At 36.7% G+C, this 25,450-nt stretch overlaps 2 protein-coding genes across 6 annotated transcripts in view; both read left to right on the forward strand.

Annotated features, from left to right (window-relative positions):
- LOC120495298 (MSL complex subunit 3) overlaps positions 1–1,605 on the forward strand; it is a 101,338-nt gene extending 99,733 nt beyond the window's left edge. For all 5 annotated transcript variants that reach the window (XM_039694793.2, XM_039694817.2, XM_039694809.2 and 2 more), the window contains one exon: positions 854–1,605. In XM_039694793.2, the coding sequence (XP_039550727.1) occupies positions 854–953 (100 nt within the window). In that variant the 3' untranslated portion in view covers positions 954–1,605. The remainder of the gene's footprint in view (positions 1–853) is intronic.
- A 7,361-nt stretch (positions 1,606–8,966) lies between these two features.
- The window catches only part of pspc1 (paraspeckle component 1), a 33,865-nt gene continuing 17,381 nt past the window's right edge, over positions 8,967–25,450 (forward strand). The window contains exons 1-5 of the mRNA XM_039694776.2: positions 8,967–9,533; positions 12,467–12,768; positions 12,902–12,997; positions 14,495–14,691; positions 21,386–21,470. Coding sequence (XP_039550710.2) covers positions 9,174–9,533; positions 12,467–12,768; positions 12,902–12,997; positions 14,495–14,691; positions 21,386–21,470 — 1,040 coding nt within the window. The 5' untranslated portion in view covers positions 8,967–9,173. The remainder of the gene's footprint in view (positions 9,534–12,466; positions 12,769–12,901; positions 12,998–14,494; positions 14,692–21,385; positions 21,471–25,450) is intronic.

The raw sequence follows: 25,450 nt of genomic DNA on the forward strand, positions 1-25,450 counted from the left end.
CGTTGTCATCGTGGATCAGCCTGGATCTGGCGAACTGCGATAAACCTCGGGATAAACAGGGAGACTAATATTAGAGTAGATTCCATTCTTCTTATGATGCAATGAGTACATCAGGATTTATTGGAAGTGTTCTTGGTTCTGGATGACCTAATCTATTCAGTCCAACATTGAATTATAGAACTCGATAATGTGTTATGTGTACGTTAAGTCAAAGAGATGCATTTTTTGTCTAGATTTCAGCTGACAGAGTGTGTCTGCTTCCTGGACAATGTTAGGAAGGCTGTTCCAACGTTTAGGGGCTAAATAGGATCAGGAAATCCTAGGAGAAAACGTTGTGCTATTAGTGAGGAACCACTCAGGCTTGGTTGCAGAAGTAGTCCTGGAAGATTCTTGAAGACAGTAGCCAATGTTGGCCATCACAATCTTCTGATTTGAACCTCATAGAAAATCTCTGGTGGGATTTGAAGGAGGTGGTTGCAGTAAGCAATCCTAAGAATATTACTGAACCACATACTGTATGCTCTCTAATGTAAATTAGAAAATAATATACTGATAATATGCAACCATTTTCTCTGTTCTAAAACCTGGAACACACAGATGAGGCCCTGAAATTAGGTCCTTAACAGTCTGGAACTCTCAAACAAAAAAAACTTGAAGTAAAGGTTTGGTCTCCTGAGCTTAACTTTGTTGCAGATGTCTGGTTGTCTTCTGTGGTCTGTTACAGTCTCACCCTTGCGGGCTGGGATAATTAATGTACATTAACATTAATGTGTCTTAACCTTAACCTGAAAACTGTTATTTGTAGTAGTAGTAGTGGTATTATAAAGTTTACATATGTTGCTTCCTTTTTCAGGTTTTTGGCAGAGTTTCATGAGGACTTTTTTCCAGAGTCTGCATATGTATCTGCAACTGAAGCCCATTACTGCATGAAGCAACCACGCTCAGTCTTCTAAATATCCCTTACGGAGAGAGTTTCTTCTGTATTGTGCTCCACTGAACTTCTGGTACTCCCTGATACTGAATGTTAAGCTTTTTTTCTTTCTACTTGTAAATCCTAACAATTTCCCTAGAGTGTGTCCTCTGATCCATTTTTACATGTTTAGTTGATTAATGGCAAAGCTTTCTTGACTTTTTTCTTGATTTTCTTATAAAGCATTTTGAATTCACTCTAAAAAAATGACGAAAAACTTTTTCTTGTTTCATAGATTTTAAGGCTATATGAAGCCACCAGTACCTCTTGTGCTCTTGATTTTTTTCCATCTAAAACTGAACAATTGACTATTTTGCCTTAGTCTTCCTTATTTTGCTGCAGCTGTCTTCTATCTTTTGCTTTACCCCTCCTCCTTCTGAATGTGCATAATCAAGCAACTTAACAAAAGCAGATGTTTATTACATTTCTCCATTTTTGCCACACATAATTGTTGTAGTAACTTTGTTGTAAATTATATATGATTCTTTAAATTATGAACTCAAATGACAACAATGCAATTGTCAGTGATCATACTCAAAATTATATATTTTCTTTATGTAAATTAATCTGTATAAAGTTCTTCTTATTAAAAAGTGTGTGAAAATAGGATAAGACTGGTTTTAAACAATATAGAAGTTTTTTTTTTCTTCCATGTATTATGATCAGTGTTGTGCAAGTTACTTCCAAACTGTAATACATTAGGTATTACTTGTTACTGTTATTTAAAAGTAATTCATTACCTTACAATATTACTGTCTCAGAATTGTAATGCGTTACATTACTCATGTATTACTTTTGAGTTACTTTCACCAAAATAACTAAGTAGAACTTAACTTTGGGGCTGTAACGATATGCAATATGAAACCGAAATCGCGATTCGCCACACGACTCAGATCCACGAACCTACAGAATCGCGACACACCTCTTCCAACTCCCAGCGTTATTCTCCTTACCGTCCAGACCCAATGCTGCCTTATCTTTAAATTAGGCTATTAGTATTATTTAAAGTTAACATTATAAAATACGTAGACCTACACCACAAAATTACCACAATAAATTATTTAAAATAGGGGAAGTCCAGCATTATGGACATGACATTTGCAGTCAAAACATGAAATAAAAATTCTCAGAAAATACATGTATTGAAACGTATATAGGCTACTTCCTTAAAGGACTCCAGACATTAGACAAATATCAGTCTATGTTTTATTTTTAATATTAGGGAAAAGACACATATTCATGCGTGACAAAAAAATAGGAGGCAAAATATATTTTTTGTAATTCTGTTAATTACACTGCGCATATCGGATGAGGAAGGGTTGGCTCTGCAGTCTCCATAGAACTTAAAATATTCATTTTATTTTAGTTTTCGTGTTCGCATTTATGAGGAAAAAACAATGTTACAGACGTGACCGCACTGAACTGGCACTAAAAGACTGCTTTAAAACTTTCACATAGTCTGTTGCCTTTAAGAAGTAAAAGCAGACAATACACTGTAATACAACTGTAATACAAGCCTCACTGAACATGTAACGAGTAAAATATTACTGAAAATTGATTAGTAATGCCTTACACTACTGCGTTACAGCAAAAAGTAATATGTTACTGTAATGTATTACTTTTGTAATGCGTTACTCCCAACACTGATTATGATTAAAGCTGCAGTTGGTTACTTTGAGAAAATATTGACTTAGCCTGAAAATCTGAACAAGCACAACTTACAGGTCCCACCCCCTTGCTCTCTGCTGCGCTACAGCCCTCCCTCCACAGCTCCTCCCCCACAGCAGAGCCTGCCGTGAACGCGCAGGCTAGTAAGCACTGAACAGGGACACCAATGACGGCGGATAACCAGTTATGGCACATTCACTAGTAGGGAATAACAGATAACAGAACTGCTGCTGCGTCTCAATAAAGATTCTAGAGCGGGGGTTTTTTTTTTTTTTTGGTTTTTTTTTTGGCCGATTCAGATCAACTCCAAAAAGGAGGACAAATGAGTGTCCGGCTTGAGCTTAAAATCCGGACTGTCCGGCCAAAATCCGGACGTATGGCCACCCTACTTGGTGATGCTTAATTTCTCAGTTTCTTAACCAACACATTATTCGAACTTTTGTTTACAGTGTTTAAAAGACTGTTGTAAGAAAAATACTGCTTTGTTGCTTATTTCACTGGCATTCATTTCAAACCTTGGAAAATCTCACAGGTAGACTATTTGTATAATCACTAATGTCTGTAAATGTTATATACAAAACTTTTAAAGAGAATGGAAAAGCGTTGCTCCAAGCACTAGTCCAAATCAGATGAATGAACAAACTTGTTGCAGTGAGTAGATCAGGGTTGTCCAAGGTAACTCAAAATTCAAAAAGGACAAAAGAAGCTCATGAAAAAAATAGGCCAAAAAACTCAAGTTTATTGTCTAAAGGCCACAAATAAAGTGCAAAAGGTGCAAAGTGAGCAAAACGTTTTTGAGTTTAACCCTTCATCAGTGGGATTTTTTCCAAGCATACCCAGAGAAAAAAATGTATCGCTCAGTGGTTGATTTTCTTAAAGGGTTAGTTCGCCCAAAAATGAAAATTCTGTATTTACTCACCCTCATGTTGTTCTATTCCAACCCCGTAAGACCTTCGTTCATCTTCGGAACACAAATTAAGATATTTAAGATATTAAGATCGCTCCTGCATACTACTCCATAGGCTTCTTGAGGGAATGACTCTTGCTGGCATCGAAAATGTCATTAAAGACATCGTTAAAATAGTCCAAGTGGCCGCCGCTGACTTTTTGGGACTTTAGCCTATTCACCTTACCCCCCAGAGTTAGATAAGTCCATACATACCTTTTTCATCTCCGTGCGTGCTATAAGTCTGTTTGACGCACCCACCGCTAGCCTAGCTTAGCACAAAGACTGGATTTGAATGGTTGCAGCTTTCATACTGATCCAAATGAGTGACAAAATAACGCAAACGTTTTCCTATTTACATGTTGTGGTTTGTATTGTCACAGAGTGTACAAATATCAAGGCCATATGAGACAGACATCTTTTGACCGTATAAATACTATATTTTCTGAAGGGGAAGCACTGCTACTTGGGCAGAGTGATAACAATCACCTGAGACGCACCGTGACGAGGAGCAGAGAGTTCGCTTCGCTCAGCGTTGGAATAAAGAGTCAGCAATTACTAACGTTAGATAGAAAAGCATAGTTTATCATGGGTGTTTGCTTTATTGTATGAGCTGTGACAATAAACAGGGGAGACCAGGTAATACAGTACCATTTTTCATTGATTTCCAACCAAAAACGCACCCAGATTTATAAATATCACATAAATAAATAATTATTATTACAGGAATCAATATATTTTAAATGCAATTTAACCAAATGAACCAAATGTATTCAACAGTAGCCTATATAATATACAGTATTGCATTACTATAGGATAGAATAAGGGGAAAGTAATAGCACAAATTGTTTTTGCACAATGAACTCACAGCCTATCGTACCCTTTGCACGCTCAAGTTCGTTATTTCCATGGTTATTTCAAATTTAGGCTACTAGGCGCGCCGCGCGCAGGGTGTAAGTTCAACGCGGTAAACGCGCTCGTTTTTTTCCAAGCGCGTCCGCACCGCATCAAGATAAAAACATATTCATACCCTAATCATATAATAGTGTCACTAACGTTACATTAGCTCTGGCTAATGGCACTGTTACAGTAGGTCATCTAAAAACATAACGGAACACTTACCTCAGCCGCAGGTGATCCACTTGTCCTGTCTGTGCTACAGATGGGATGGCCGTATCCTTCAGCACATTATGGTCCGTGTGGCAAATTCCATTTTTTCAAAATAGTCGTCCTCATTGAAATGTACCGAGCAAACATAATGTCCCTTGATAATCTTAGGTGTGTTTGGATAAATATCCAGAGTAAGTTAGCCATTTCTTCATCCAGTCAGCGTTTTTAGTTGGAATTCTGTGAAACATGGTATTACCTCCCCTGTTTACTGTCGCAGCTATTTACAATAGAGCGAAAACCCATGACTCTAAACTACGCTTTTACTATTTATAAATTGCTGACTCTGTTACCCAAACTCTGAGCGAACTCTCCGCTACTCACCACGGCGTGTCTCAGGTGATGCGGTTATCACTCCGCCAAAGTAGCAGTGCTTCACCTTCAGAGAATAGTTCCCAGGTTTTATACGGTTAAAAGATGTCTGTGTCTCATTTGACTTTGTTATTTGTACATTATGTGACTATACAAATCACAACATGTAAATAGGAAAACGTTTGCGTTATTTTGCCACTCATTTGGATCAGTATGAAAGCTGCAACCAGTCACATCGAGTCTTTGTGCTAAGCTAGGCTAGCGGTGGGTGCGTCAAACAGACTTATAGCACGCACGGAGATGAAAAAGGTATGTATGGACTTATCTAACTCTGGGGGGTAAGGTGAATAGGCTAAAGTCCCAAAAAGTCGGAGTGTTCCTTTAATTTGTGTTCCGAAGATGAACGAAGGTCTTACGGGGTTGGAACAACATGAGGTTGAGTAAATACTGACAGAATTTTCATTTTTGGGTGAACTAACCCTTTAAGCTTGGGAGACTTGATTCTCATGTATTTCTCATTTTAGTATGAACAACATTTCAAATGTTTCTAATAAAATCCCTTTGGAGAAATAAAAATAGACACAAATGAGACATGTAGCCTATATGCAATGAAACATATATTACATGCAATAAATATTTGAGAGAAAAAGAGTCAAAACAGAGATTGTGGTAGAAAAACTTTTTATTGTCTTGCCATATTTTGTTGCTCTTTTAACCTTTTAAAAATGTTTTAGTGTTTATCAGAGACTAGGACTTTTGTCGCATTTGAATCACGAATACACAAAAAGTAAAGGAATGGATTCAAGTTTTGTGGTTGAAATTTAAAAAATATAAGGCAATTTAGTGGCTGGAGTCTTGAAATACCATGTTATATTATTTTTTTCTCCATAAGAGGTCGGCAACGTAAGATATTTTGAGCTGAATTAAAAGGGTTATGCATGAAAATGTAGCCTATTATTTTGAATTTAAGTTAAAAGAATGTGAGGAATGTGCCTAAATTACCATTTATTTATTTAAAATAGAAAAAAAAATATTATCTAAAATAAATAAAATAAGCTTCCTGGACAAAAAAAGGGTATAATTTAAGGGAAAATGTGTGCTACAAAACGTGAGGGAAGGACAAGGGTTAAGCTCAGGAAACTTAGGGCCCTTTCACACCTACCTTGTTTGGTCCGGACTTTCCGACTTTTCAGTTTGGTCCGAATCAAAATTAGAGGTGTAAAACTTCCCCCGGAACAACACGGTCCGGACCAAACAGATGGTCCGACGAAAAGAGGTAGGCCGTTTCTCAAAACCAAGAATGCAAAGAACGGACTTGTGTTCTTGGGAAGAAAGCTCTTGCTAGTAGTTGTTCTTGGAAGAACGAACTCACAAGGTGACCACACAGAACGCTGCTGACAGTTTGAGACGATGTGTTCTTGCTGGTATTGCGTAGTAACGTTACCCCCGCCGTCTGCAGTGCCCAAATATAACGAGAATTATTATACAGCCAGGCTTTATCGCCCAAGGGATTACTCTACATACACTACAATGTAATGTATATTCACAACAATAAAGCAACACATGTCTCATTTTAATTCTGCTTTGCTGTTTGTTTGTGTACATCACTAGCCAACGGCGGGAAAAACGGCGGTAATATTTGGTAATATTCAGGTAACTTTTGACCTGTCATAGCAACAGGTCCGTCAGCTTGAACCTGCTCGCGAGCAGGCTTATGGATTGATCGCGGCTGATACGGGAAGTCCTTTAGTGTTCGATTCGATGTCGGGCTTCAACAACAGCACAAAATGTTTGCATTGCCATAAAATTATTTGCGAGTGGCTTCCGTTACACTATTGGAGATGCGGAGAACTTGATAAGCTTTCTGTCGTGCCATTCACAAAGTTTACCTAGCGCTTAGTTTTTTTTTTTTTTTTTTTTTTTTTTTGGCCAACTTAGGGTATATTATAATTTTTAATGAAGATAATGCAATCATGATGACCATGTTGATTATGATTTACAGTCCCTCAGGCTTAATTTACGTGATTGGTGCCATACACTGTAGACTGCACACATGTTCCCATAAAAGGCCTCATTGAAGGGATTTTGTGAGCAGAAAGAGGGCTTATGTAAATGTGCAGCCAAATTACTATTACAATTTTTAATATTCCAGATTAGGAATATTATATCACTTTTTTTAAAAGGCAGTTGAGTTGACTGAGTAAAATCTCTTTGGTGTGTGTGACCATGTTCCATATCACAAATCAGTGTGAAAGCAAAATGGCCAGGATCTGTGCATGACTCAAGAATTGTAAAATATTCACATTTATGAACATTATTTGAACTTGGTAAGGAAAATTATAAATATCAAACTCACGGTATTATATATACACTTATGCTGAGAACTGCATTTTTTCCATTATACAGGTGATTACAACAGGATCCTGCATGGAGACAGGTGTTTTATGACCCCATTCCCTGACCCAAACCCCAGACCAGTTACAATGCAGCTCTAGGACAAGGGCACACAATGACATGACCTTTGACCAACTAAAGGGAAGATTTCAGGGTCCGAAAAGCCTGAGGGTTGCACCTGACAGGGCCTGTGACATTGCATGTGCCATATTACACAACACTGCCAACATCAGAAAAAAAAAAAAAAGTTTAATTAAGGCTAAAATAAAGACAAGACAAATTTGCAAAACTTAGAGTTTTATTTCAATATAGTTCTTTGTAAAGAAAAGCCAGTTATTCAGTCTTCTTTTTAAAAGATATTATGCAAGGTCAGCAATAGTACACAATAGTGTGTGAAATAGGGTATTTTACTCTGAAGTTTATTTTGAAGCAACTCTATTTCTAGTGCAATTTTTTCTTAGTCAAGTTCTATTTCTCCCCCTGATTTTTTTTTCTTTTCAAAATACTCTATTTTCTGTTGAAGACTCATATAGGGAACGAATTTCACCCTGTGTCGTTTGTGTCACACATGCCTCATGCAACAAATAAAAAGGAAAAGTTGTCTCTACACTGGCCACCCTTGTATCACTGCTGTGTGCAGACTCTTCTGTAGGCCTTTCTGTGGACTCCTGTCAAAAAAAAATAATAGGCATAGGCACAAGTATAAAACAATTAAAGCCATCAAGTACCCGGCCAAATGATTGGATACAGAATGATGCACTTAAAATGTATCCAGAGAGCATTTACGGTGAAGAGGATACCGAACAGTTACTGTTGTATTCTCGACCCAGATAGTGTTGACTAGACGAGCACGAAAACACCTCAGAAACACTGCCACTAGCACGTGTAACGTGTGTAGAATTTTGTTGAAAGCCCAGATAAAAGTAAAAAGCTACTATTTTGGGTTTATCCATGGCAGTTCGACTTCACACACACACACACACGCGCGCGCTCTGAGCCAGTGGACACGCACTGTTATGAATCCACAATGTTTCGACTTTAATCTCGAAACATTTCGACTTTAATCTCGAAATACAATTTTTTTAAAAAAAATTTTACAGAATTTTTTTTTTTTTTTTACTGATTTTTTTTTTTTTTTTTTTTACTGACTTTTTTTTTTTTAGGTTGCGGTTAAGGGCTTCCGTAGTACGGGGCTTCCGTAGGGGAGGGTGAGCAGTTTACAATAAAAAATCACTAAAACCAGGTAACACCATTAATTTTACAATATTTGGGAAGGATTGCACAAGCCAAGCGTAAGTAGTAGGTTAAGAATTTATTTTTATTTTTTTTATTTTGATTTTGAATGGAGGAGATGAACACGCAGGATGAAGCTCTATATGAAGCCTCTGGGTAATATAATGGGTGTGTGTTAAGATTGAATCAAGGTTGAAGTATGGTAGGAGACAGTGCAGAGCCATGGTTCTGGGAGAGTGTGGAGTGACAATGGTCCATTTGGGTGATAGGTGGCGGTAATGCACTTATGTGTCTGCAAGCCGCCGCAAGAAGAAGAATATGATGCAGCGCTGGAGTCATCTTCTTTAAGTTAATTTGAGTATAGGTTAAAATAATAGTATAGCCTATACAAATAATAGACAATAATACAACGTCTCTTTTTCGATTAATATAAAATAAAAATCGAGCCAGTGTTGTATAAGTCATAGTTAAGGCTGCAGCGCAATGGCAAACCGTAACCTAAAACAGGTGAATATTCAAAACAATGCTAACGTTACATCCCCGCACCCGCAGAATGTGAAGCACAGCGCGGAATCTTCCCCAGATCCCAGCGAAAAGATGGAGGCGGCTGCTCCATCACCGCGGGACTCTAGTCCTGCAAACACTGCGCCTCAAGAGATGGCTTTAGACCCCAAGAACTTCAGGAGACCTGGGGAGAAAACATTCACTCAGCGGTGCAGACTGTTTGTTGGTAATCTCCCATCAGATATGACGGAGGAAGATTTCAAGAAGCTTTTCTCAAAATATGGCGAGGCAAATGAGGTTTTCATCAACAGAGATCGAGGATTCGGCTTCATACGCCTGGTGAGTCTCTGCTCTACACATCTTGTATGGGGGAAAAGTGGTCTATTGTTTTTTTTTTTTTTTTTTTCATAGAATGGTTCATAAGTAGTTGCGTCTATGGATTAAAAATATCTTATGTCTGTTTTTTCTAGCTTAATATATAATTAAGCGTATACATCAAAATTACACTTAACAAATAATCAAAACCTTGAATGTACTACCACATTCAGACACGAAGTGGAGCCTCCCACAAATTACTGAGGGGTCCAAAAACTAATGTGTTCCAGGCAACCTGTAAAATGTGGCTTTCTAATTTTATGGATATTTGTAAAGAATGTTCTTTTTGTAACAACAGTGAGGAGTCTATGAAAATAGTGTTTTTCTACTTTTTCAGTTAAAGTTAATCTGATAACTAAATGTGAAAGAAATTATTTGCTACTTTGAGAATGATGATAAAAATATTCAGAATTTTGTAAATTTTATCATCTTAAATGGCAAGTTTTTCATCCATAAATGTAGATTGTCAAAATCTCCTCCCCTATAAGGTTTTTTCTAATGAACTCACTCTGTTAATGAAGTCTCTTAAAATTGTAAAAAACTCGAAAGCTATATTGTAAAATATTATGAATCTGTATTTGCCGTCTTGTCTCTTATTTTATTAATTATTTGATTTAATCATCTTTGGAGTTTGTTACTCATGCCTGTTTTGTTTTATGTTTTTGTACTTTTTTCACAAGTTCGATAAAAAAATAAAAAATAAAATAAATAAATAATAATTATAAAAAAGGATCTAGTACGAATTCACGGGTGGGAAGTCACGGGTTTGACTGCCGTTACAGTGCACTTAGGTTGGAAAAGTTGGATATATTTTGTGTAAGATCTTCGGGTGAATTTCTCTTACTTTGTTAGAAATACAGAATTTGTAAGGAAGCAGCCAAGCTTTCCTCCAATTAACATCTCCTAAAATGGAATTCCAGTAAAATTTCCCTTTTGGAATAACTCTCTTTTGTTCGTTAAGTAGTTGTCTTATATCTTTGTTAGTACATTGTTTATCAAAAATATATTTACAATTTATAAGGTGATCGTAATCTTTATTTTCAACTTTATAATAAGTCATATGGCTGCACATTAAATTAATAAGCCCAGAGGGATCAGCTTTAATTACTACAGAAAATTCTTTAAATTTTATAGGAAAATTGAATTTGGACAAAAAAGAATCGTAAGAGAGAATTTTTAAAGATAAATCAAATAAATCACTTAAATACACTGAACCATGATCCAACCATTTCTCAAAAAATAAACTCTTACCTTTAACTGTAGTCAATTCGTTGTTCCATATTTTCATTCTGTGAGGAGAAAAATTATGCACAATGCTCAATTTCCAGGCCAAGAGTGCTTGCTCATGAAATTTGGACAGTTTTATAGGTCATTTAGAAGGTACAAAATTGCAAGTTAAAAGAAATTTAAGACCACCAACCCTCTTAAAAATATTTTTGGGAATAAATGACCAAATCGAATCAGTATCTATAACACACCTTTTGATCCAATTAATTTTAAAAGTATTATTATTTTTTAAGATGGTGGTGCTTATTTTTCCAACAAATCAACCAATAATCGATTAATTTCTTTACCAGTAGAATCTTGAACAAATTAAGACAGAGGAGGAAAAACAAATCTGGATAAACCTGCTTAAAATGGATAAATCCCTTCTTAACCAATTTAATCTTGTTATTAAAATTGAGTTGCTGTCTAATTATCAAATTTTTTGATATATAAATTCCTAAATATTTAACACAATCTTTCACTGGATGTTGAACATTGATTGATCAGCAGAATCATGCACTGGGAGAATTTCACACTTTGTAATATTTAACTGGAGACCTGAGGCATCAGAAAAAGTTTGAATTAATTCTATTGCATTCTTAATTTGAGTCTTATCTTTTAGAAATAAAGTTGTATCATCAGCCAATTGCAACATTTTTATTTCTCTATTAAATGAAGTTATACCATGTAAATTTGGATTTTTAATTATACTAATCACTAATAATTCAACAAGAATTAAAAACAAAAATGGGGAAATTGGGCAACCCTGCCTCACTCCTCTGTTGATGAAGAATCTTCTAGAAGTATTGTTCTACAATATAACAGAACTATTAATGCCTTTGTAAAACATTTCAACAGCCTGAATTAATTTATTTCCAAAACCAAATGCATGTAAGCTCTGTAACAAAAAAATGGCGATCAACTGTGTAAAAGTCATCTGAATTAACAAATTGATTATAATCTAACAGGTCCAATATAAGCCTAATGTTTGAACTAATATGACAGTTTGCCATAAAACCAGTTTGAGATTTACCAATTATTTTATTTAACCACTTTTTAATCTAGTAGCATAAATGAAGGCTAAAATTTTGTAATCAATGTTTAATAAAGTTATTGGTATCCAGTTGTCAATGATCAAGAGGTCTTTGTCTGGTTTTGGAATTAAACTGATAATACCTTGTTTCATTGTTGCACTCATTTCTTTTTGTTCTAAACATTCCTTATACATGCTAAATAAAGAGTTTTCTATGAGCTCCCAAAAGGAACAGTAAAATTCAACAGTTAACCCATCTGGTCCAGGGGATTTTCCTTTCTTCATTGAAAACAGAGCTTTAGAGATCTCAGCTTTGGAAATATCATCTTCACAATATTCATTATAATCATTAGAAACTTTTGGAACAAAATGTTTAATTGTTTGTATTATATCTAAATAAAAAGTAAACAGAAAGATTGATCTGTATTTTTGTAAGTTTGTAGATTTATGGACTGAACTGGATTTTAATTACTGGACACTTGCCATAAAAAGAAAACCATGAAGAAGTTTACTAATTGTGTTCACTTCAGTTTGTAAATAGACCGTTTTTAGTATTTAAGCATCCATATTTTCAATTGTTACTGTTTTGATTATTCAGGAGACAAGGACACTTGCAGAGATTGCTAAGGCTGAGCTGGACGGCACGGTGCTGGGGAACAGGCCCATCCGGATTCGTTTTGCCACCCATGGGGCTGCACTCACAGTACGGAACCTCTCACCAGTGGTGTCTAATGAGCTTCTTGAACAGTCCTTCTCACAGTTCGGCCCAGTTGAGCGGGCAGTCGTGGTGGTTGATGACCGAGGACGACCCACAGGCAAGGGAATTGTGGAGTTTGCCAATAAGCCTGCTGCTCGAAAAGCCTTGGACCGCTGTGCAGATGGAGCCCTTTTGCTTACAATGTAATAACTTTTCATTTTCACAGTATGATCTGTGTTTATCAGTGATTGACCTGTCTGTAGATATAAAATATGTTAAGTCAAGTAAGCGTTTTCACATGGAATTTTTTCACACTCCTTCATTTTTGTCCTTCAGGTCCCCTCGTCCAGTCATTCTTGAGCCAACAGAACAGTTTGATGATGAAGATGGTCTACCAGAAAAACTGTTGCAAAAATCAGCACAGTATCACAAGTATGAATTTAGATACACTGAACAAAATTATAAATGCAACACTTTTGTTTTTGCCCCCATTTTTCAGCTGAACTCAAAGATCTAAGACTTTTTCTATGTACACAAAAGGCCTATTTCTTTCTAATATTGTTCACAAATTGAAAACCTGTCAGTATCTGGTGTGACCACCATTTGTCTCACGCAGTGCAACACATTTCCTTTGCATAGAGTTGATCATGATTGTGTACTATGGAATGTTGGTTCACTCCTCTTCAATTTCTGGATATTGGCAGGAACTGGAACACGCTGTCATCTACGCCGATCCAGAGCATCTCAAACATGCTTAATCTTTGACATTTATGCTGGCCATGCAAGAACTAGGATGTTTTCATTGTGTACAGATCATTGGAACATGGGGCTGTGCATTATCATCATGCTGCAACATAAGGTGATGGTCGTGGATGAATGGCCCAACAATGGGCCTCAGGATCTCATCACAGTATTTCTGTGCATTCAAAATGTCATCAATAAAATCCATCTGTGTTCGTTGTCCATAACATATGCCTGCCCATACTATAACCCCATCGCCACCGTGGGCCACTCGATTCACAAAGTCGACATCAGCAAACCGCTGACCCACGCCACTCCATACACGCTGTCTGCCATCTGCCCTGTACAGCGAAAACCTGGGATTCATCCGTGAAGAGAACACCTCTCCAAAGTGCCAGATGCCATCAAATGTGAGCATTTGCCCATTCAAGTCTGTTACGAGGACGAAGAACTGCAGTCAGGTAGAGACCCTGATGAGGATGACGAGCATGCAGCTGAGCTTCCCTGAGACGGTTTATGACAGTTTGTGCAGAAATTGTTTGGTTATGCAAATCGATTGGTACAGCAGCTGTCAGGGTGGCTGGTCTCAGGCGATCTTGGAGATAAAGATGCTGCATGTGGAGGTCCTGGGCTGGTGTGGTTACACGTGGTCTGCAGTTGTGAGGCCTTTTGGATGTACTGCCAAATTCTCTGAAACGCCTTTGGAGACAGCTTATGGTAGAGAAATGAACAATCAATTCATGGTCAACAGCTCTGGTGGACATTCCTGCAGTCAGCATGCCAATTGCACGCTCCCTCAACTTGCGGCATTGTGCTGTGTGATAAAACTGCATATTTTAGAGTAGCCTTTTATTGTGGCCAGCCTATGGCACACCTGTGCAATAATCATACTGTCTAATCAGCATCTTGATATGCCACACCTGTGAGGTGAATGGATTATCTCAGCAAAGGAGAAGTGCTCACTAACACAGATTTAGACAGATTTTTAACAGTATTTGAGAGAAATAGGCGTTTTTGGTACACTTAGATCTTTGAGATCAGCTCATGAAAAATGGGGGCAAAAATAAAAACGTTGCATTTTATAATTTTCTTCTGTGTAGTTGAGATTAATTGTATTCCATATGCATATAATATATCTAAAGAAAAATCGTTTTAAATTATCGGTAACCACAAAAATCTGCAATACAGGGAACGGGAGCATCAGCCACGCTTTGCACAGCCTGGCACCTTTGAGTTTGAGTACTCATCTCGCTGGAAGGCTCTGGATGAGATGGAGAAACAGCAGAAGGAACAAGTTGAACGGAACATACAGGAGGCAAAAGAGAAATTGGAGGCTGAAATGGAGGCTGCCAAACATGAGCATCAACTCATGATGATGAGACAAGGTATTATGTATATTCGTTTTCTAAAAGAGATCCTTATTTTGCCCACCATAATGTTGTGAGAGAAATGCTTAAAGGGACAATGTGTAGTTTTTTTAATATTTTATTATCTAAAATAAATATTTTTATTCATAAATATGTCCTCAATGGTGTACAAATACCTCTGCCAATAATCTGACTTGTCCTTGTAAACGAAGAATTTATTATCTTTATATACATGACATGAGACGGGTAGGTCCACAGAGGCTTCCATATCGTTCCGCCATCTTGATAAACTATAATAGCAGAGAGGGACAAAAAGTACTATGCCAACGCATTTCCACAACTCATTTTCGTTCAGAGCCAGCGTCACGTGACTAAAAGCAGCTGAACCGAACAAAAATATTTGAGAGACGCTTGTCACTGCCATGGCAAGCTTATAATGGAGGACCATACTTGTGTGAAGTCACAAGACTGGAATTTGCAAAAAACAAGGTTTAATGTCAGGATAGCTTTTTACAGGTGAAAAGAGTTGATGCAGGAGAAAGCTTTCATTCAAAATAGACGCTGAACTTGCCTGCTTTCTTCTCAACAGGTAAGTCAATGTTATGATCTAAATTACAAGCTTTTTTTCAGTGCTCGTCACTTCTCTGCCTGAGGAAACTTTCAATTATATCAAATATCCATTTGTTCGTTGTGTCAAGTTGCAGTTTGTTTGAAATAACAAACCTGTTCACACCCGAAGGAAAACTCGATGAAGTGCTATTAGAAAGACATCATGTCAGGGTTTCCCATACCTTCTATAGTTTGTGACGACCCGCCACAATATCAATGCTGACCGCCACGGATTGATTTTCAGATTTTTTAACTATTTAATATGGGTAAAATTGTATTTTATTGTAGAGCTGTGCGCAGCTTACTCTGTCCCTCCCACTCTCACAAACTGACAATGGAGACGCGAATAGCCCCTCCTCTTTGAGCACGGTCTTGAGCATGCGTTGGAGGATGGATTGTTGCCGCTGCTTATTCCTCCAGAATCAATCCAGAGTTGAATGGTTAGTATAATGAACACTATAACTCTGAGAAGTTAAGTAAGTTAAGTTTTAAATCGCCCAAAGAGGGTGTTATGTATATTACCTGCATCTGTATTCATAGATGTACACAGACAGTTAACCACAAAGGGTTATCATTAACTGTGTATGTACACATATTTTACAGACAGGTTAAAAATTAGCTCAATTGTATATCAGCACTTAATCAAAACGGGTTATGATTAAAATATTAACATATCAATTGTCTTGCATAAATAACTTCTAATGGAAATACTTAACTACCAAACAATCTGTTCACCAGCGAACTGACCGTACAGCAAGAAAGGCAATTTCTCAGGCCTCGGGAAATAACCTCACTTTTCCATAAACAAGATACTGGTTTTTTTTTTTTTTTTAGATTATGATTTTTATTTTCAATCAATAAACAACCCATGTCATACAGAAATGAGAATAGAGATACATTTAGGAAAACAAAAAAACAACAACCATACACACAGAACACAACTTAAACACTGGCAGCTAACTGTAGAATATTCAAAGAAGCTCTTTAAGGGCAGAGGCTATATTCATGCAGATGTTTACAGTGGTTGACTTTGCCTTATTGATCTTTGCAGTTGTACACTCAAGGCAAACTATGTAATGAGACTATCTAAAATTGCTTCAAATTTGTATCAAAATAGCTTTCTTTGCAGCCGTGAACCCTGCCATCAATTTTTTTTTTTTTCGCGTAAAGAAAATTGGTACTTTGAATCATCATTTAATAATAGTAAACATGAGTCCAAAACCAGGTATAGACCTGGTCACATACTTCCAGAATGGTTGAATCATTGGACAGTCCCAAAACATATGTAAAAATGCGCCAGTGGCGCCATGGTTACAGAAACTGCAGTATGGATTGGGTATATGTTTCATGCAATATCGCTTGTAAAGTGTATAATAGAAATGATGGATAGTTTTAAAATGAATAAGAACATGACTAAGGTTTTTAGAGGTAAGGCCAAGGTTTGACCAAACTGTGTCCGAGTCTGGATGGAATCCTAACCGAGAAAGTTCCAAATCCCACTTTGATAGTATCTTTAAAGGCTTGTGAACTCTACTGGGTAAAGATTTATAGATTACTGAGACCGCCCCACTAGGATTTTTGACAGGATTAATCCAGTTAAACATTGGGTGGTCAGTCAAAACAGAATTCCATGGCACGCCCAGTGGTGTAGTGCAGGTATACGGAGTATACCCACTTCTTTTTCAGTGAGCATTGAGGATACCCACTTCTAAATCCCCTCTGATGCGCATCATTTAGTTGCTATCCAATCTCGTGAATAAAAAACACCCAGTCGTCGTACCCCTATATACTCTAATTTTTTGCTGCAATATTCTCCCATCATGACGATAAACTGACCTTCTCATCTGATCTGCTTCAGCACTCAAACACCGCTCGTCAATGTCCAAATGTTTGTGAGGCCAATCAAAGCATGCATGATTTTTGTTCACAGAAGCGCGAACCGAGCGCTAATCCCAACGTGACGCTCACTTCAATTAACGATCATTCAGTGCAAGATAAGATGCAAGTAGCTAAAGTATACGGCTGTTTTTCAATAGAACTTTTAAAAGGCTGACAGAAATAATCAAAGATAGTTGAAATTATAAGCTCAATTTAACAACACAAGCACCCTATTAAATATATTGCCATTATTATTGTACAAATTGATTAACGTTTCCTCGAAATTGTTCGACTTTTCACTGTTTGTATCACTCCGCTTGTCTGTGTTTGCGGAACTTGCATAATTAAGCCAGAAGGCGGCAACAAGTGACTTTCTTTATGAGTGAGCAATTGAACCATTAATTAAATGAACAGATTAGTCCAAAAACATTAATTTAGGAAAGAAAAAGTAGTATCTGATCAAATACTTCATGCTTTTAAAACTGTTGTCCTTTTTTGGTCATCAAAACACCTTAAAATGAGATCAGGAAAATCAAAATTTTCTCGGTGGAGCATGCCCCCCAACCGCCCTAGCAATAAAATACTATAATATGTACCTGGGTATTTAGAAAACCCTATACGTACGACCCTGATATGCAAAAATACTAGTGATTCTATATGTTCTATTGTATTTATTATATTTTATATTAGCTATATATTATAATATATTTTATATTATATATTTGCAATACCAATGCAAGACTAGTAGTCTTGTATGTCATTGTTTATAACACAGAGCGTTCATCCTTTGCTAGGACGCGTAAAAAAAAATATTGAGGACATAAATTAAGACAAAAAATTAAGAGTATACCCACTTCTCCAGGCACCACTACATCACTGGGCACGCCATAAGCTTTCATGGCAGATCGCAACCTCAGGTACAAGAAAAAAGAAAAGCCAGGTAGGCTGTATTCTGCTTGGATATCCTGGAATGTGCGCGAACCAGTCCTGTCAAAAATATTGGAAAAAGTAAAAATCCCTTTAGATGACCACAAAGGGTAAACAAAAGGTTGTTGGTCAGACAAGAAGTGAGCTAAAGTCAGCTAAAGTGGATGAAATAACTTTGCCAAATTTATGGTACGAGTTGTGTTGTCCTATACCTGTGAAGGGCAGATCTTGAAGTCTATGGGGATGTACGATAGCTGATTCTATGGCACTCCATGGCACTTTACTGTCTTTGTCCATCCAAGTTCGTATAGCTCTAATCTGGAATGCCCAGTAATAAATCTGAAAATTAGGGATGGCAAGGCCGCCTTCTATACTGTTTAAAGGTGCTCTAAGCGATGTCACACATTTTTTAGGCCCAAATTTTTTTTTGTCACATACAGCAAACATCTCCTAACTATCTGCTAGCTGCCTGTCCCCTAAACGCACTGTAAAAAAAAAAAAACGCGGTCTATGCAGACAACCCAGGCTCCACAAATGACAACAAAAACAAACTGCAGCAACCCGCTCCACGAAACATAACTGTTCCAGCCAATAACTGACAACATGACAACTATTTAGTTTTCCATAATACTAAATGAAGAATTTAATGAAAATGTATCATACAAGAAGTGTGTTTTCATGGTAGCTGTTTAGTGATTGTCAAAAACGACAATGAATTTAAGGTGCACTTTTTCATTATGCAAAAATGAAGGTTATAAGTGCTTTGGGTTTCTTCTTATGATATTCTTAGAATTCTCTCAGAATAAAAGCAAAAATTTAAAAATATGCAGACTTCTGTGTGCGCATGAGAAACCATGAAACTTATCATAGACAATGCACACTGAGCCACCTAATGCTCAATCAGCCCATTTCACTGTGTGGTTTCTTGGCCGCCATAGAGTATGTGTTAAAGCAGACCTAAGGCCTTGAAATAGGATAATGTACTGCCCTAATGAAAGACATATTTTGACCACTTTTTTTAAGCACCTGTGTTTTTATAGATCGTTGCACTTGCCAAATAGGACAATGCACACAGCCATATTGTGCCATCAGCCCATCTCGTGTCATGGTTTCTCTGCCGCCACAAAGGATGCATTGAATTGGCCATTAGGCCTTGATATTAGAGGTACTACCCAAAGAAAGTAGTGGGTACCCTAAATAGTCCTATATTTCTATTAATTCATGTGCACATTTGCTCTTTTTCTTTATAGATTAGGTTATAGTATAGAGAATTAAAAATTGTAATGCGTAATTTTCAACTGTAAGCATGCAAAAAAAAAAAAAATCCTGTGCGCATGTGAATAGTTTCTCAAGTGCACGATAAAGTTTTCTCGTGTGCATGCAAAAATCTGAATACACTCTTGTGCAAAAGTCTGTATATTTATACTACTGTGCAAAAGTCTATAAAGTCTATGTATATATATAAAGTCTATATATATATACACACACACACTACTGTGCAAAAGTCTTTGGCACTTTAGTATTTTCAACCCCCTAAAAATAACTGTAAGACAGTTATTTATATTTTTGCTCTATTGTGTCAGCTTGCATTTCCAAACATTCATTTTGCCATTAATAGTAATAATCCATTGAGATTTCTTTCTTTGCACAAGGAGTGACGAGCCGGTATGAGTATGATCTGATCTCTCCATGCCTCTCTCCGAGCCTGTCTGTGATTACATGAATAAACAGAAAAAAACTGAGACAGACTAAATCCAGAAGAAATGCAGCGAGGTCTCCAATATGCTTGAAACCTTCCTGCAAAGCTACAGTACTGCAAAACATTTTAGGCACTGTAAAGTGAGGATGCTTTCAAATTAATGTCATTTTCTACCGTTTTGAACCGTTTTTATTTATCAATTAGCTTCTATAAAGTGAATCAAATCAATATTTGGTGTGACCACCCTTTGCGGTTAAAACAGCTGTTGTCCAGGTACACTTGCACATAGCTTTTCAGGAAGATTTCTTCAAGAGTCTTGGAGACGTTGCGGCTGTTCTTCTGGATTTAGTACTTTGTTCTGTTTCTTCATGTAATCGCAGATGGACGCGATGATGGTGAGATCAGATCTCTGTGCGGAGCATACTGGCTGTTGTCATACTCCTTATGCATAACTCACTGGATTATTATAATGGCAAAATAAATGTTTGGAAATGTAAACTGATATTTCCTACTGACACTACAGCAAAATATATGAATTAAAAAAGTCTTAAAAACATTTTCTCATAATATGCATTGTACATCACCACATTTTTCAATGATTGTCAAACAAATTGTCTAATGATTCAGTCTCTTTAAATCCCCTCTTGCCACGAGCCTGCTCTGCTCTGATTGGCCAGACAGCCCAGTCTAGTGTGATTGGTCGACCGCTTAAAGCGCTTGTCGAAAGCTAAACACCCATTACTATAACTGAACTTCAGCTCCGGAGGCTTCCTCAGTGATAACACACTGTAAAGACAGTAACTATGACGTTGATTTTACCAAATCAATCTGATGATGAAACATTGGAGTGAGTAGTTATTCAATATGAATCTCCATCGCGAGGACGACTCGAGCAGGACTCAGTGTTTCACATACACTACTCAGTTTGAGGAACATTATGAGATGTTGCAGCTGTAATTCCTTACCATCAGCGTTAACAAATATATGTCTATCAACAAACCAATATTTCTAATTTGTTGCGGTGCATGGATGAACTGTATATAAAAGTGCATATGTTAGCTGAATGACTGATGTAACATTAACGTGAGTTGATGTTAATGTTACTGATGTAAAATTAACGTGAAACTGCATAATATAGTTGTGGGCATTAGGCAAATGTGTTACCCAGTGATGTGTAGCCATCACAGAAGATTCAAATTCCTGACGATTCGTTTAGGTGGTTCAGAGTCGAAACAATAACTTTATTTAATGTGTGCTTTTTCATTTTCATAACTTTGCAGAAAGCTGCATTACACATTGCATGAAAGGGAATATCCAAAAAAGCATAATAGGGGCACTTTAAATACGGTCTGAAAATCTACAGAGGTTTAGAATTTTGAAACGGAAAATGTGTAGGAACCCTGTATTTCGATATAATGGTTTGTTGTTTTTTTTTGCTTGAAAAGGCATCTATACTAAATAGTTACTTATGAGGACAACATACATGAGTACACAATGACTCTCCCACAACTAGTGTGTTGTCCCATTTCTCTCCTTCAGGGAACAGTACTTATATTCTTAACTTTGTCATTGTAAATATTTGTGGTCTTATACCAACAGATCTCATGAGACGTCAGGAGGAACTGCGACGCTTGGAGGAGCTCAGGAATCAGGAGTTGCAGAAACGCAAGCAGGTTGAGATGAGGTGTGCTTTTATTTTTTTAACTTTTAACTATTTTTGAGATCATTACAAAGCTTAGACCCTCTAGTTTTCACACAAAACCATTATTTTTTAATTCATTTTACATATTGCATCATTTAAATGCTTAAATTCCTCCACCCGCAACTGAAATACCAATCAAAAGTAAGTGTGATTATGAATATGAATATTGATGGCATTGGTCAAATTTGATGAACAAAGGCAAGTCATATATCAAACAAAACCTTTCTTTCCCAGGATTTTTGCTATATGGTTTATTTATTTGACATAATACAACAGATCAAATGATTGCAGAATTATTCACGAAGTACATCTTTGATATTTGTAACCAAATTTGGAAAAGCGTTGCATTTCGTCTCCGATTACAGCATGTCTGAGCTAAAATTAGTCAAAAATATACAAAGACTTTCCCCTTAGACTGTTTTCTTCAAAATGAATCCATTTTCACCTTCATGTGAGTTTCGCTTAAGAAATAATCCCCCGTTATGTCTCATTTAGTCCAGTAATGCAGGAAATAAGTCATTGTTTTCATACGATCCACATGATATGTTATCAACGACGGATGATGACGAACTACGCATCATTGGGAAGCTTATGATCTCAGCATTACGTAAACATGTCGTGGACACACCTTTCCTCTAAACCAGTAATTCTCAAAGTGTGGTCCGCGGACCACTAGTGGTCCGCCATCGCCCCCTAGTGGTCCGTGAAAAGATGACCTAAACTAGGCAAGTGTTTACAAAATCGTCACTTTTTCGCACGTACCAGTGTGATCAGTCTTCTTGGCTGATCCCTGGAGCATACGATCACACCGGTGTGATTAGAATGTTCAGTGCTTCACGTCAGCAACTGCTAAATTCAAACTTGCTCTCGCGCGCTGGCTGGCGCTAAGCCAGAGACGGACGCACTCAGAGCTGTTATATAACTCAACTATTGAGTGTTTTCAATGTTTATTTTAGGTTTCAGACATTTAAATACACATAAGTACTAGCAAAACAATGATTTTGAGTTTGTAAAATACACACTGATGTCTATGGAAGCGGCAATAATCTTTTCAGTTATAATAAGACAACAACACGTTTTATTCATATCAGATACACATTGTGTAAGTAGCTTTACATTTGACCCTATTCTTCTCCCAGTTCACCAGCCACTTACTATCATGTATTTCGTGAGAAGTGGAGGAACTGACGTTGTAAATCCAACAGATCTGATTCTCTGAACTGAAAAAGATCTAAAAGCTCAACTAACGCGATCGTTATAAAGATGTTTAAACCATGTCAAACCCATCCACTTGCACATATTTGACAATCGGAATATCAGTGTTTCATGTTATAGCTAATACATTTATGAATATTTTTAACAAAAAAGGAAAAATGACACAAAAGCAGGTCATCCTTCATTCAGCGCCGTGTTTTGGTTGTGCTGTGTCACGTGACAAGCAAAGACCATGGAAACATTAAAGTGGCAAGTTCTAAATAACGGTCGCCTTGAAAAACTCACGCTGGGGGGTCAGTTAGAATATTTTAAACTTACGTGTGAAAGGGTTAATAAACTTAATTACCAAGCTTTAGCTTTCAGTAAATAAAAAAATTATTCATAGGCAAAATCAACCTATATCAGTTGACCCTATGTTTACTTTCTTCAGTGACAGAAAAATGAAAAGCCTATATCAGTCAAAGCTCAGTTAGGAGTTAAATTTAAACTTAAATTTAGCTTATCTTTACTACTTTTTTTTTTTGTTTGTGTGTGTGTGGGGTGGGGGGGGGTGGGGGGGGATTTTGTTAGGTGGTCCTCAGAAAAAAAAATGGAAGATAAAGTGGTCCTTGGGCTGAAAAAGTTTGAGAAACACTGCTGTAAACGCCCACATAAACTCAGTAAACACATTATATTTAGTCAGATACTCAGAGGCTGTGAAAAATAATCCATGGGCCATTTACCTTAGAACAAGTGCTGGTTTATTTTCACTTTGAGGAGCAAGGAGCTGAGAATTTTGTAAATGTTTTATTCTTGTGCTTTGTTCTAATCGCGATCAATGTTCCCTCTAAGCTGCGCTTCTGAAGCCGCGCAGAAAATAATAAAATGCCACATAGAGTATTGACGTGAAATGTGTGGGGAAATCCATTTGATTGTAGTTTAAGAGAGAAATAATTTCAGTGCTGTTGTCAACCGCTATAGAGTGAAAACTGGTGAATGCAGTTTACAGCTTTCATAGAAAGAGAATGATGTCAGCACGTGTGATTGGCAGTGAGTCGTGTGTGCGGACAAACTAGCTCAATATGAGAGGCAACGAGAAATTTGACATTATGATGTGATTTTATTTCACATCATAATGTCAAATTTCTCGTTCTTAATATCTTAAATATCTTTAAATAAAGAAGAGTGGTTTGATTAAAGTGGTGGTTGATGGACACAGAACGGTGAAGATGTCTGTGTTTGGGGGAGTTTCAGGCATGGTTAGATTACTATAAAAGAGTTCACATATTCACTTTTCTTGAAAATATTTAGCTATTAGATCTATTTAAATGATTCAATTTGTTTACATAATATATTATTATAATATGGAAACTGTTACGGTAGTGTGGTGCCCAGGAAGCACAAGGAGACAAGGAGAACCGGTCAACAGGAATTTAATCAAATAATCCAGGGAAACAGTAACCACACTATACATCAACGAGAACGGACCAGGAGTGAGGAGAACACAGGGTTTAAATACACTAGAACAGACTAGGGGAACAAGGCACAGCTGGGGCAAATTAACCAAACACAGGTGAAGGGACTGAATACAAACGAGGAGCGGGAAACTAGAAACAGGACTGAACCAAATACACAAAGAATGGGGAACCACAGGACACACATGTAACAGAAACAAACTGAAGCATTTAAACTGATATATTAAATCACTTCAAATAATTCAATTCTTTTTTTTTAATATTATTTTATTATATTATATTATAATTATATTATATTATGTTATATTGTATTATATTATATTATATTAGGCCTATATTGTATTATATTATAAACCTAAATAAAGAATCTCACAAAGATATTGTTTAGGTTATATTAGGCCTATATTTTATTAAATTATAAGCCTAAATAAAGAATCTCACTATAGGGTGTTGTTTAGGGCTCATTGCCATAAAAAAGTTTGCTAAAGAAAATATTGGAAATGCATAAGGAATAAACAATCATTTAACTTTGATGGTTTAAATATGAATCGGGTTTCTGGGTGTGTGAACGAACAAACGCACAGATGCATAGCCTACTGTTCCAGACAAAATAGATTATAAAGTTTTTACTATAAAATAGACATCAAATAAGCTTTAGTTAGACAGTTTCTGCATATTAAATATATAGTATGTTTTGTCAGAAATAAACTAATCAACTGTTATCCGATGCAAGCTAATGCAATGCACATATCAAAATAATGAATCCTTAACTTTGAAATATGTATGATAAAATGTATTGGCCTACTTTAAAAATAATACTTTACAGTATATGGAAAAATGATTTTCTTTTCAAGATGTTTCCAACTCTCAACTTTGAACCAATTCTACACAATGGCCCATATAACCTGTTTGACCAGGATTTGTTTCTAGGTATGACTAAAAATGGTAACACTTTATAATAACTACATGCTAATAATCATGAGTTAAAGGGTTAGTTCACCCAAAACTGAAAATTCTGTCAGTATTTACTCACCCTCATGTTGTTCCAACCCCGTAAGACCTTCGTTCATCTTCGGAACACAAATTAAGATATTTAAGATATTAAGATCGCTCCTGCATACTAGTCAATAGGCTTCTTGAGGGAATGACACTTGATGGTCTCTAAAGGTCATTAAAGGACAACTCCGGCGCAAAATGAACCTTTGGTCTAATTACACATTGTTAGCTATTCAACCGTTATCTGAGATTTGTTTTCATGATTGCTGAATGTAAATATTTTTATCTCTAAAAACA

The sequence above is a fragment of the Pimephales promelas genome, chromosome 6, assembly GCF_988280905.1.
Source record: "Pimephales promelas chromosome 6, fPimPro1.hap1.1, whole genome shotgun sequence".
NCBI lineage: Eukaryota > Metazoa > Chordata > Actinopteri > Cypriniformes > Leuciscidae > Pimephales > Pimephales promelas.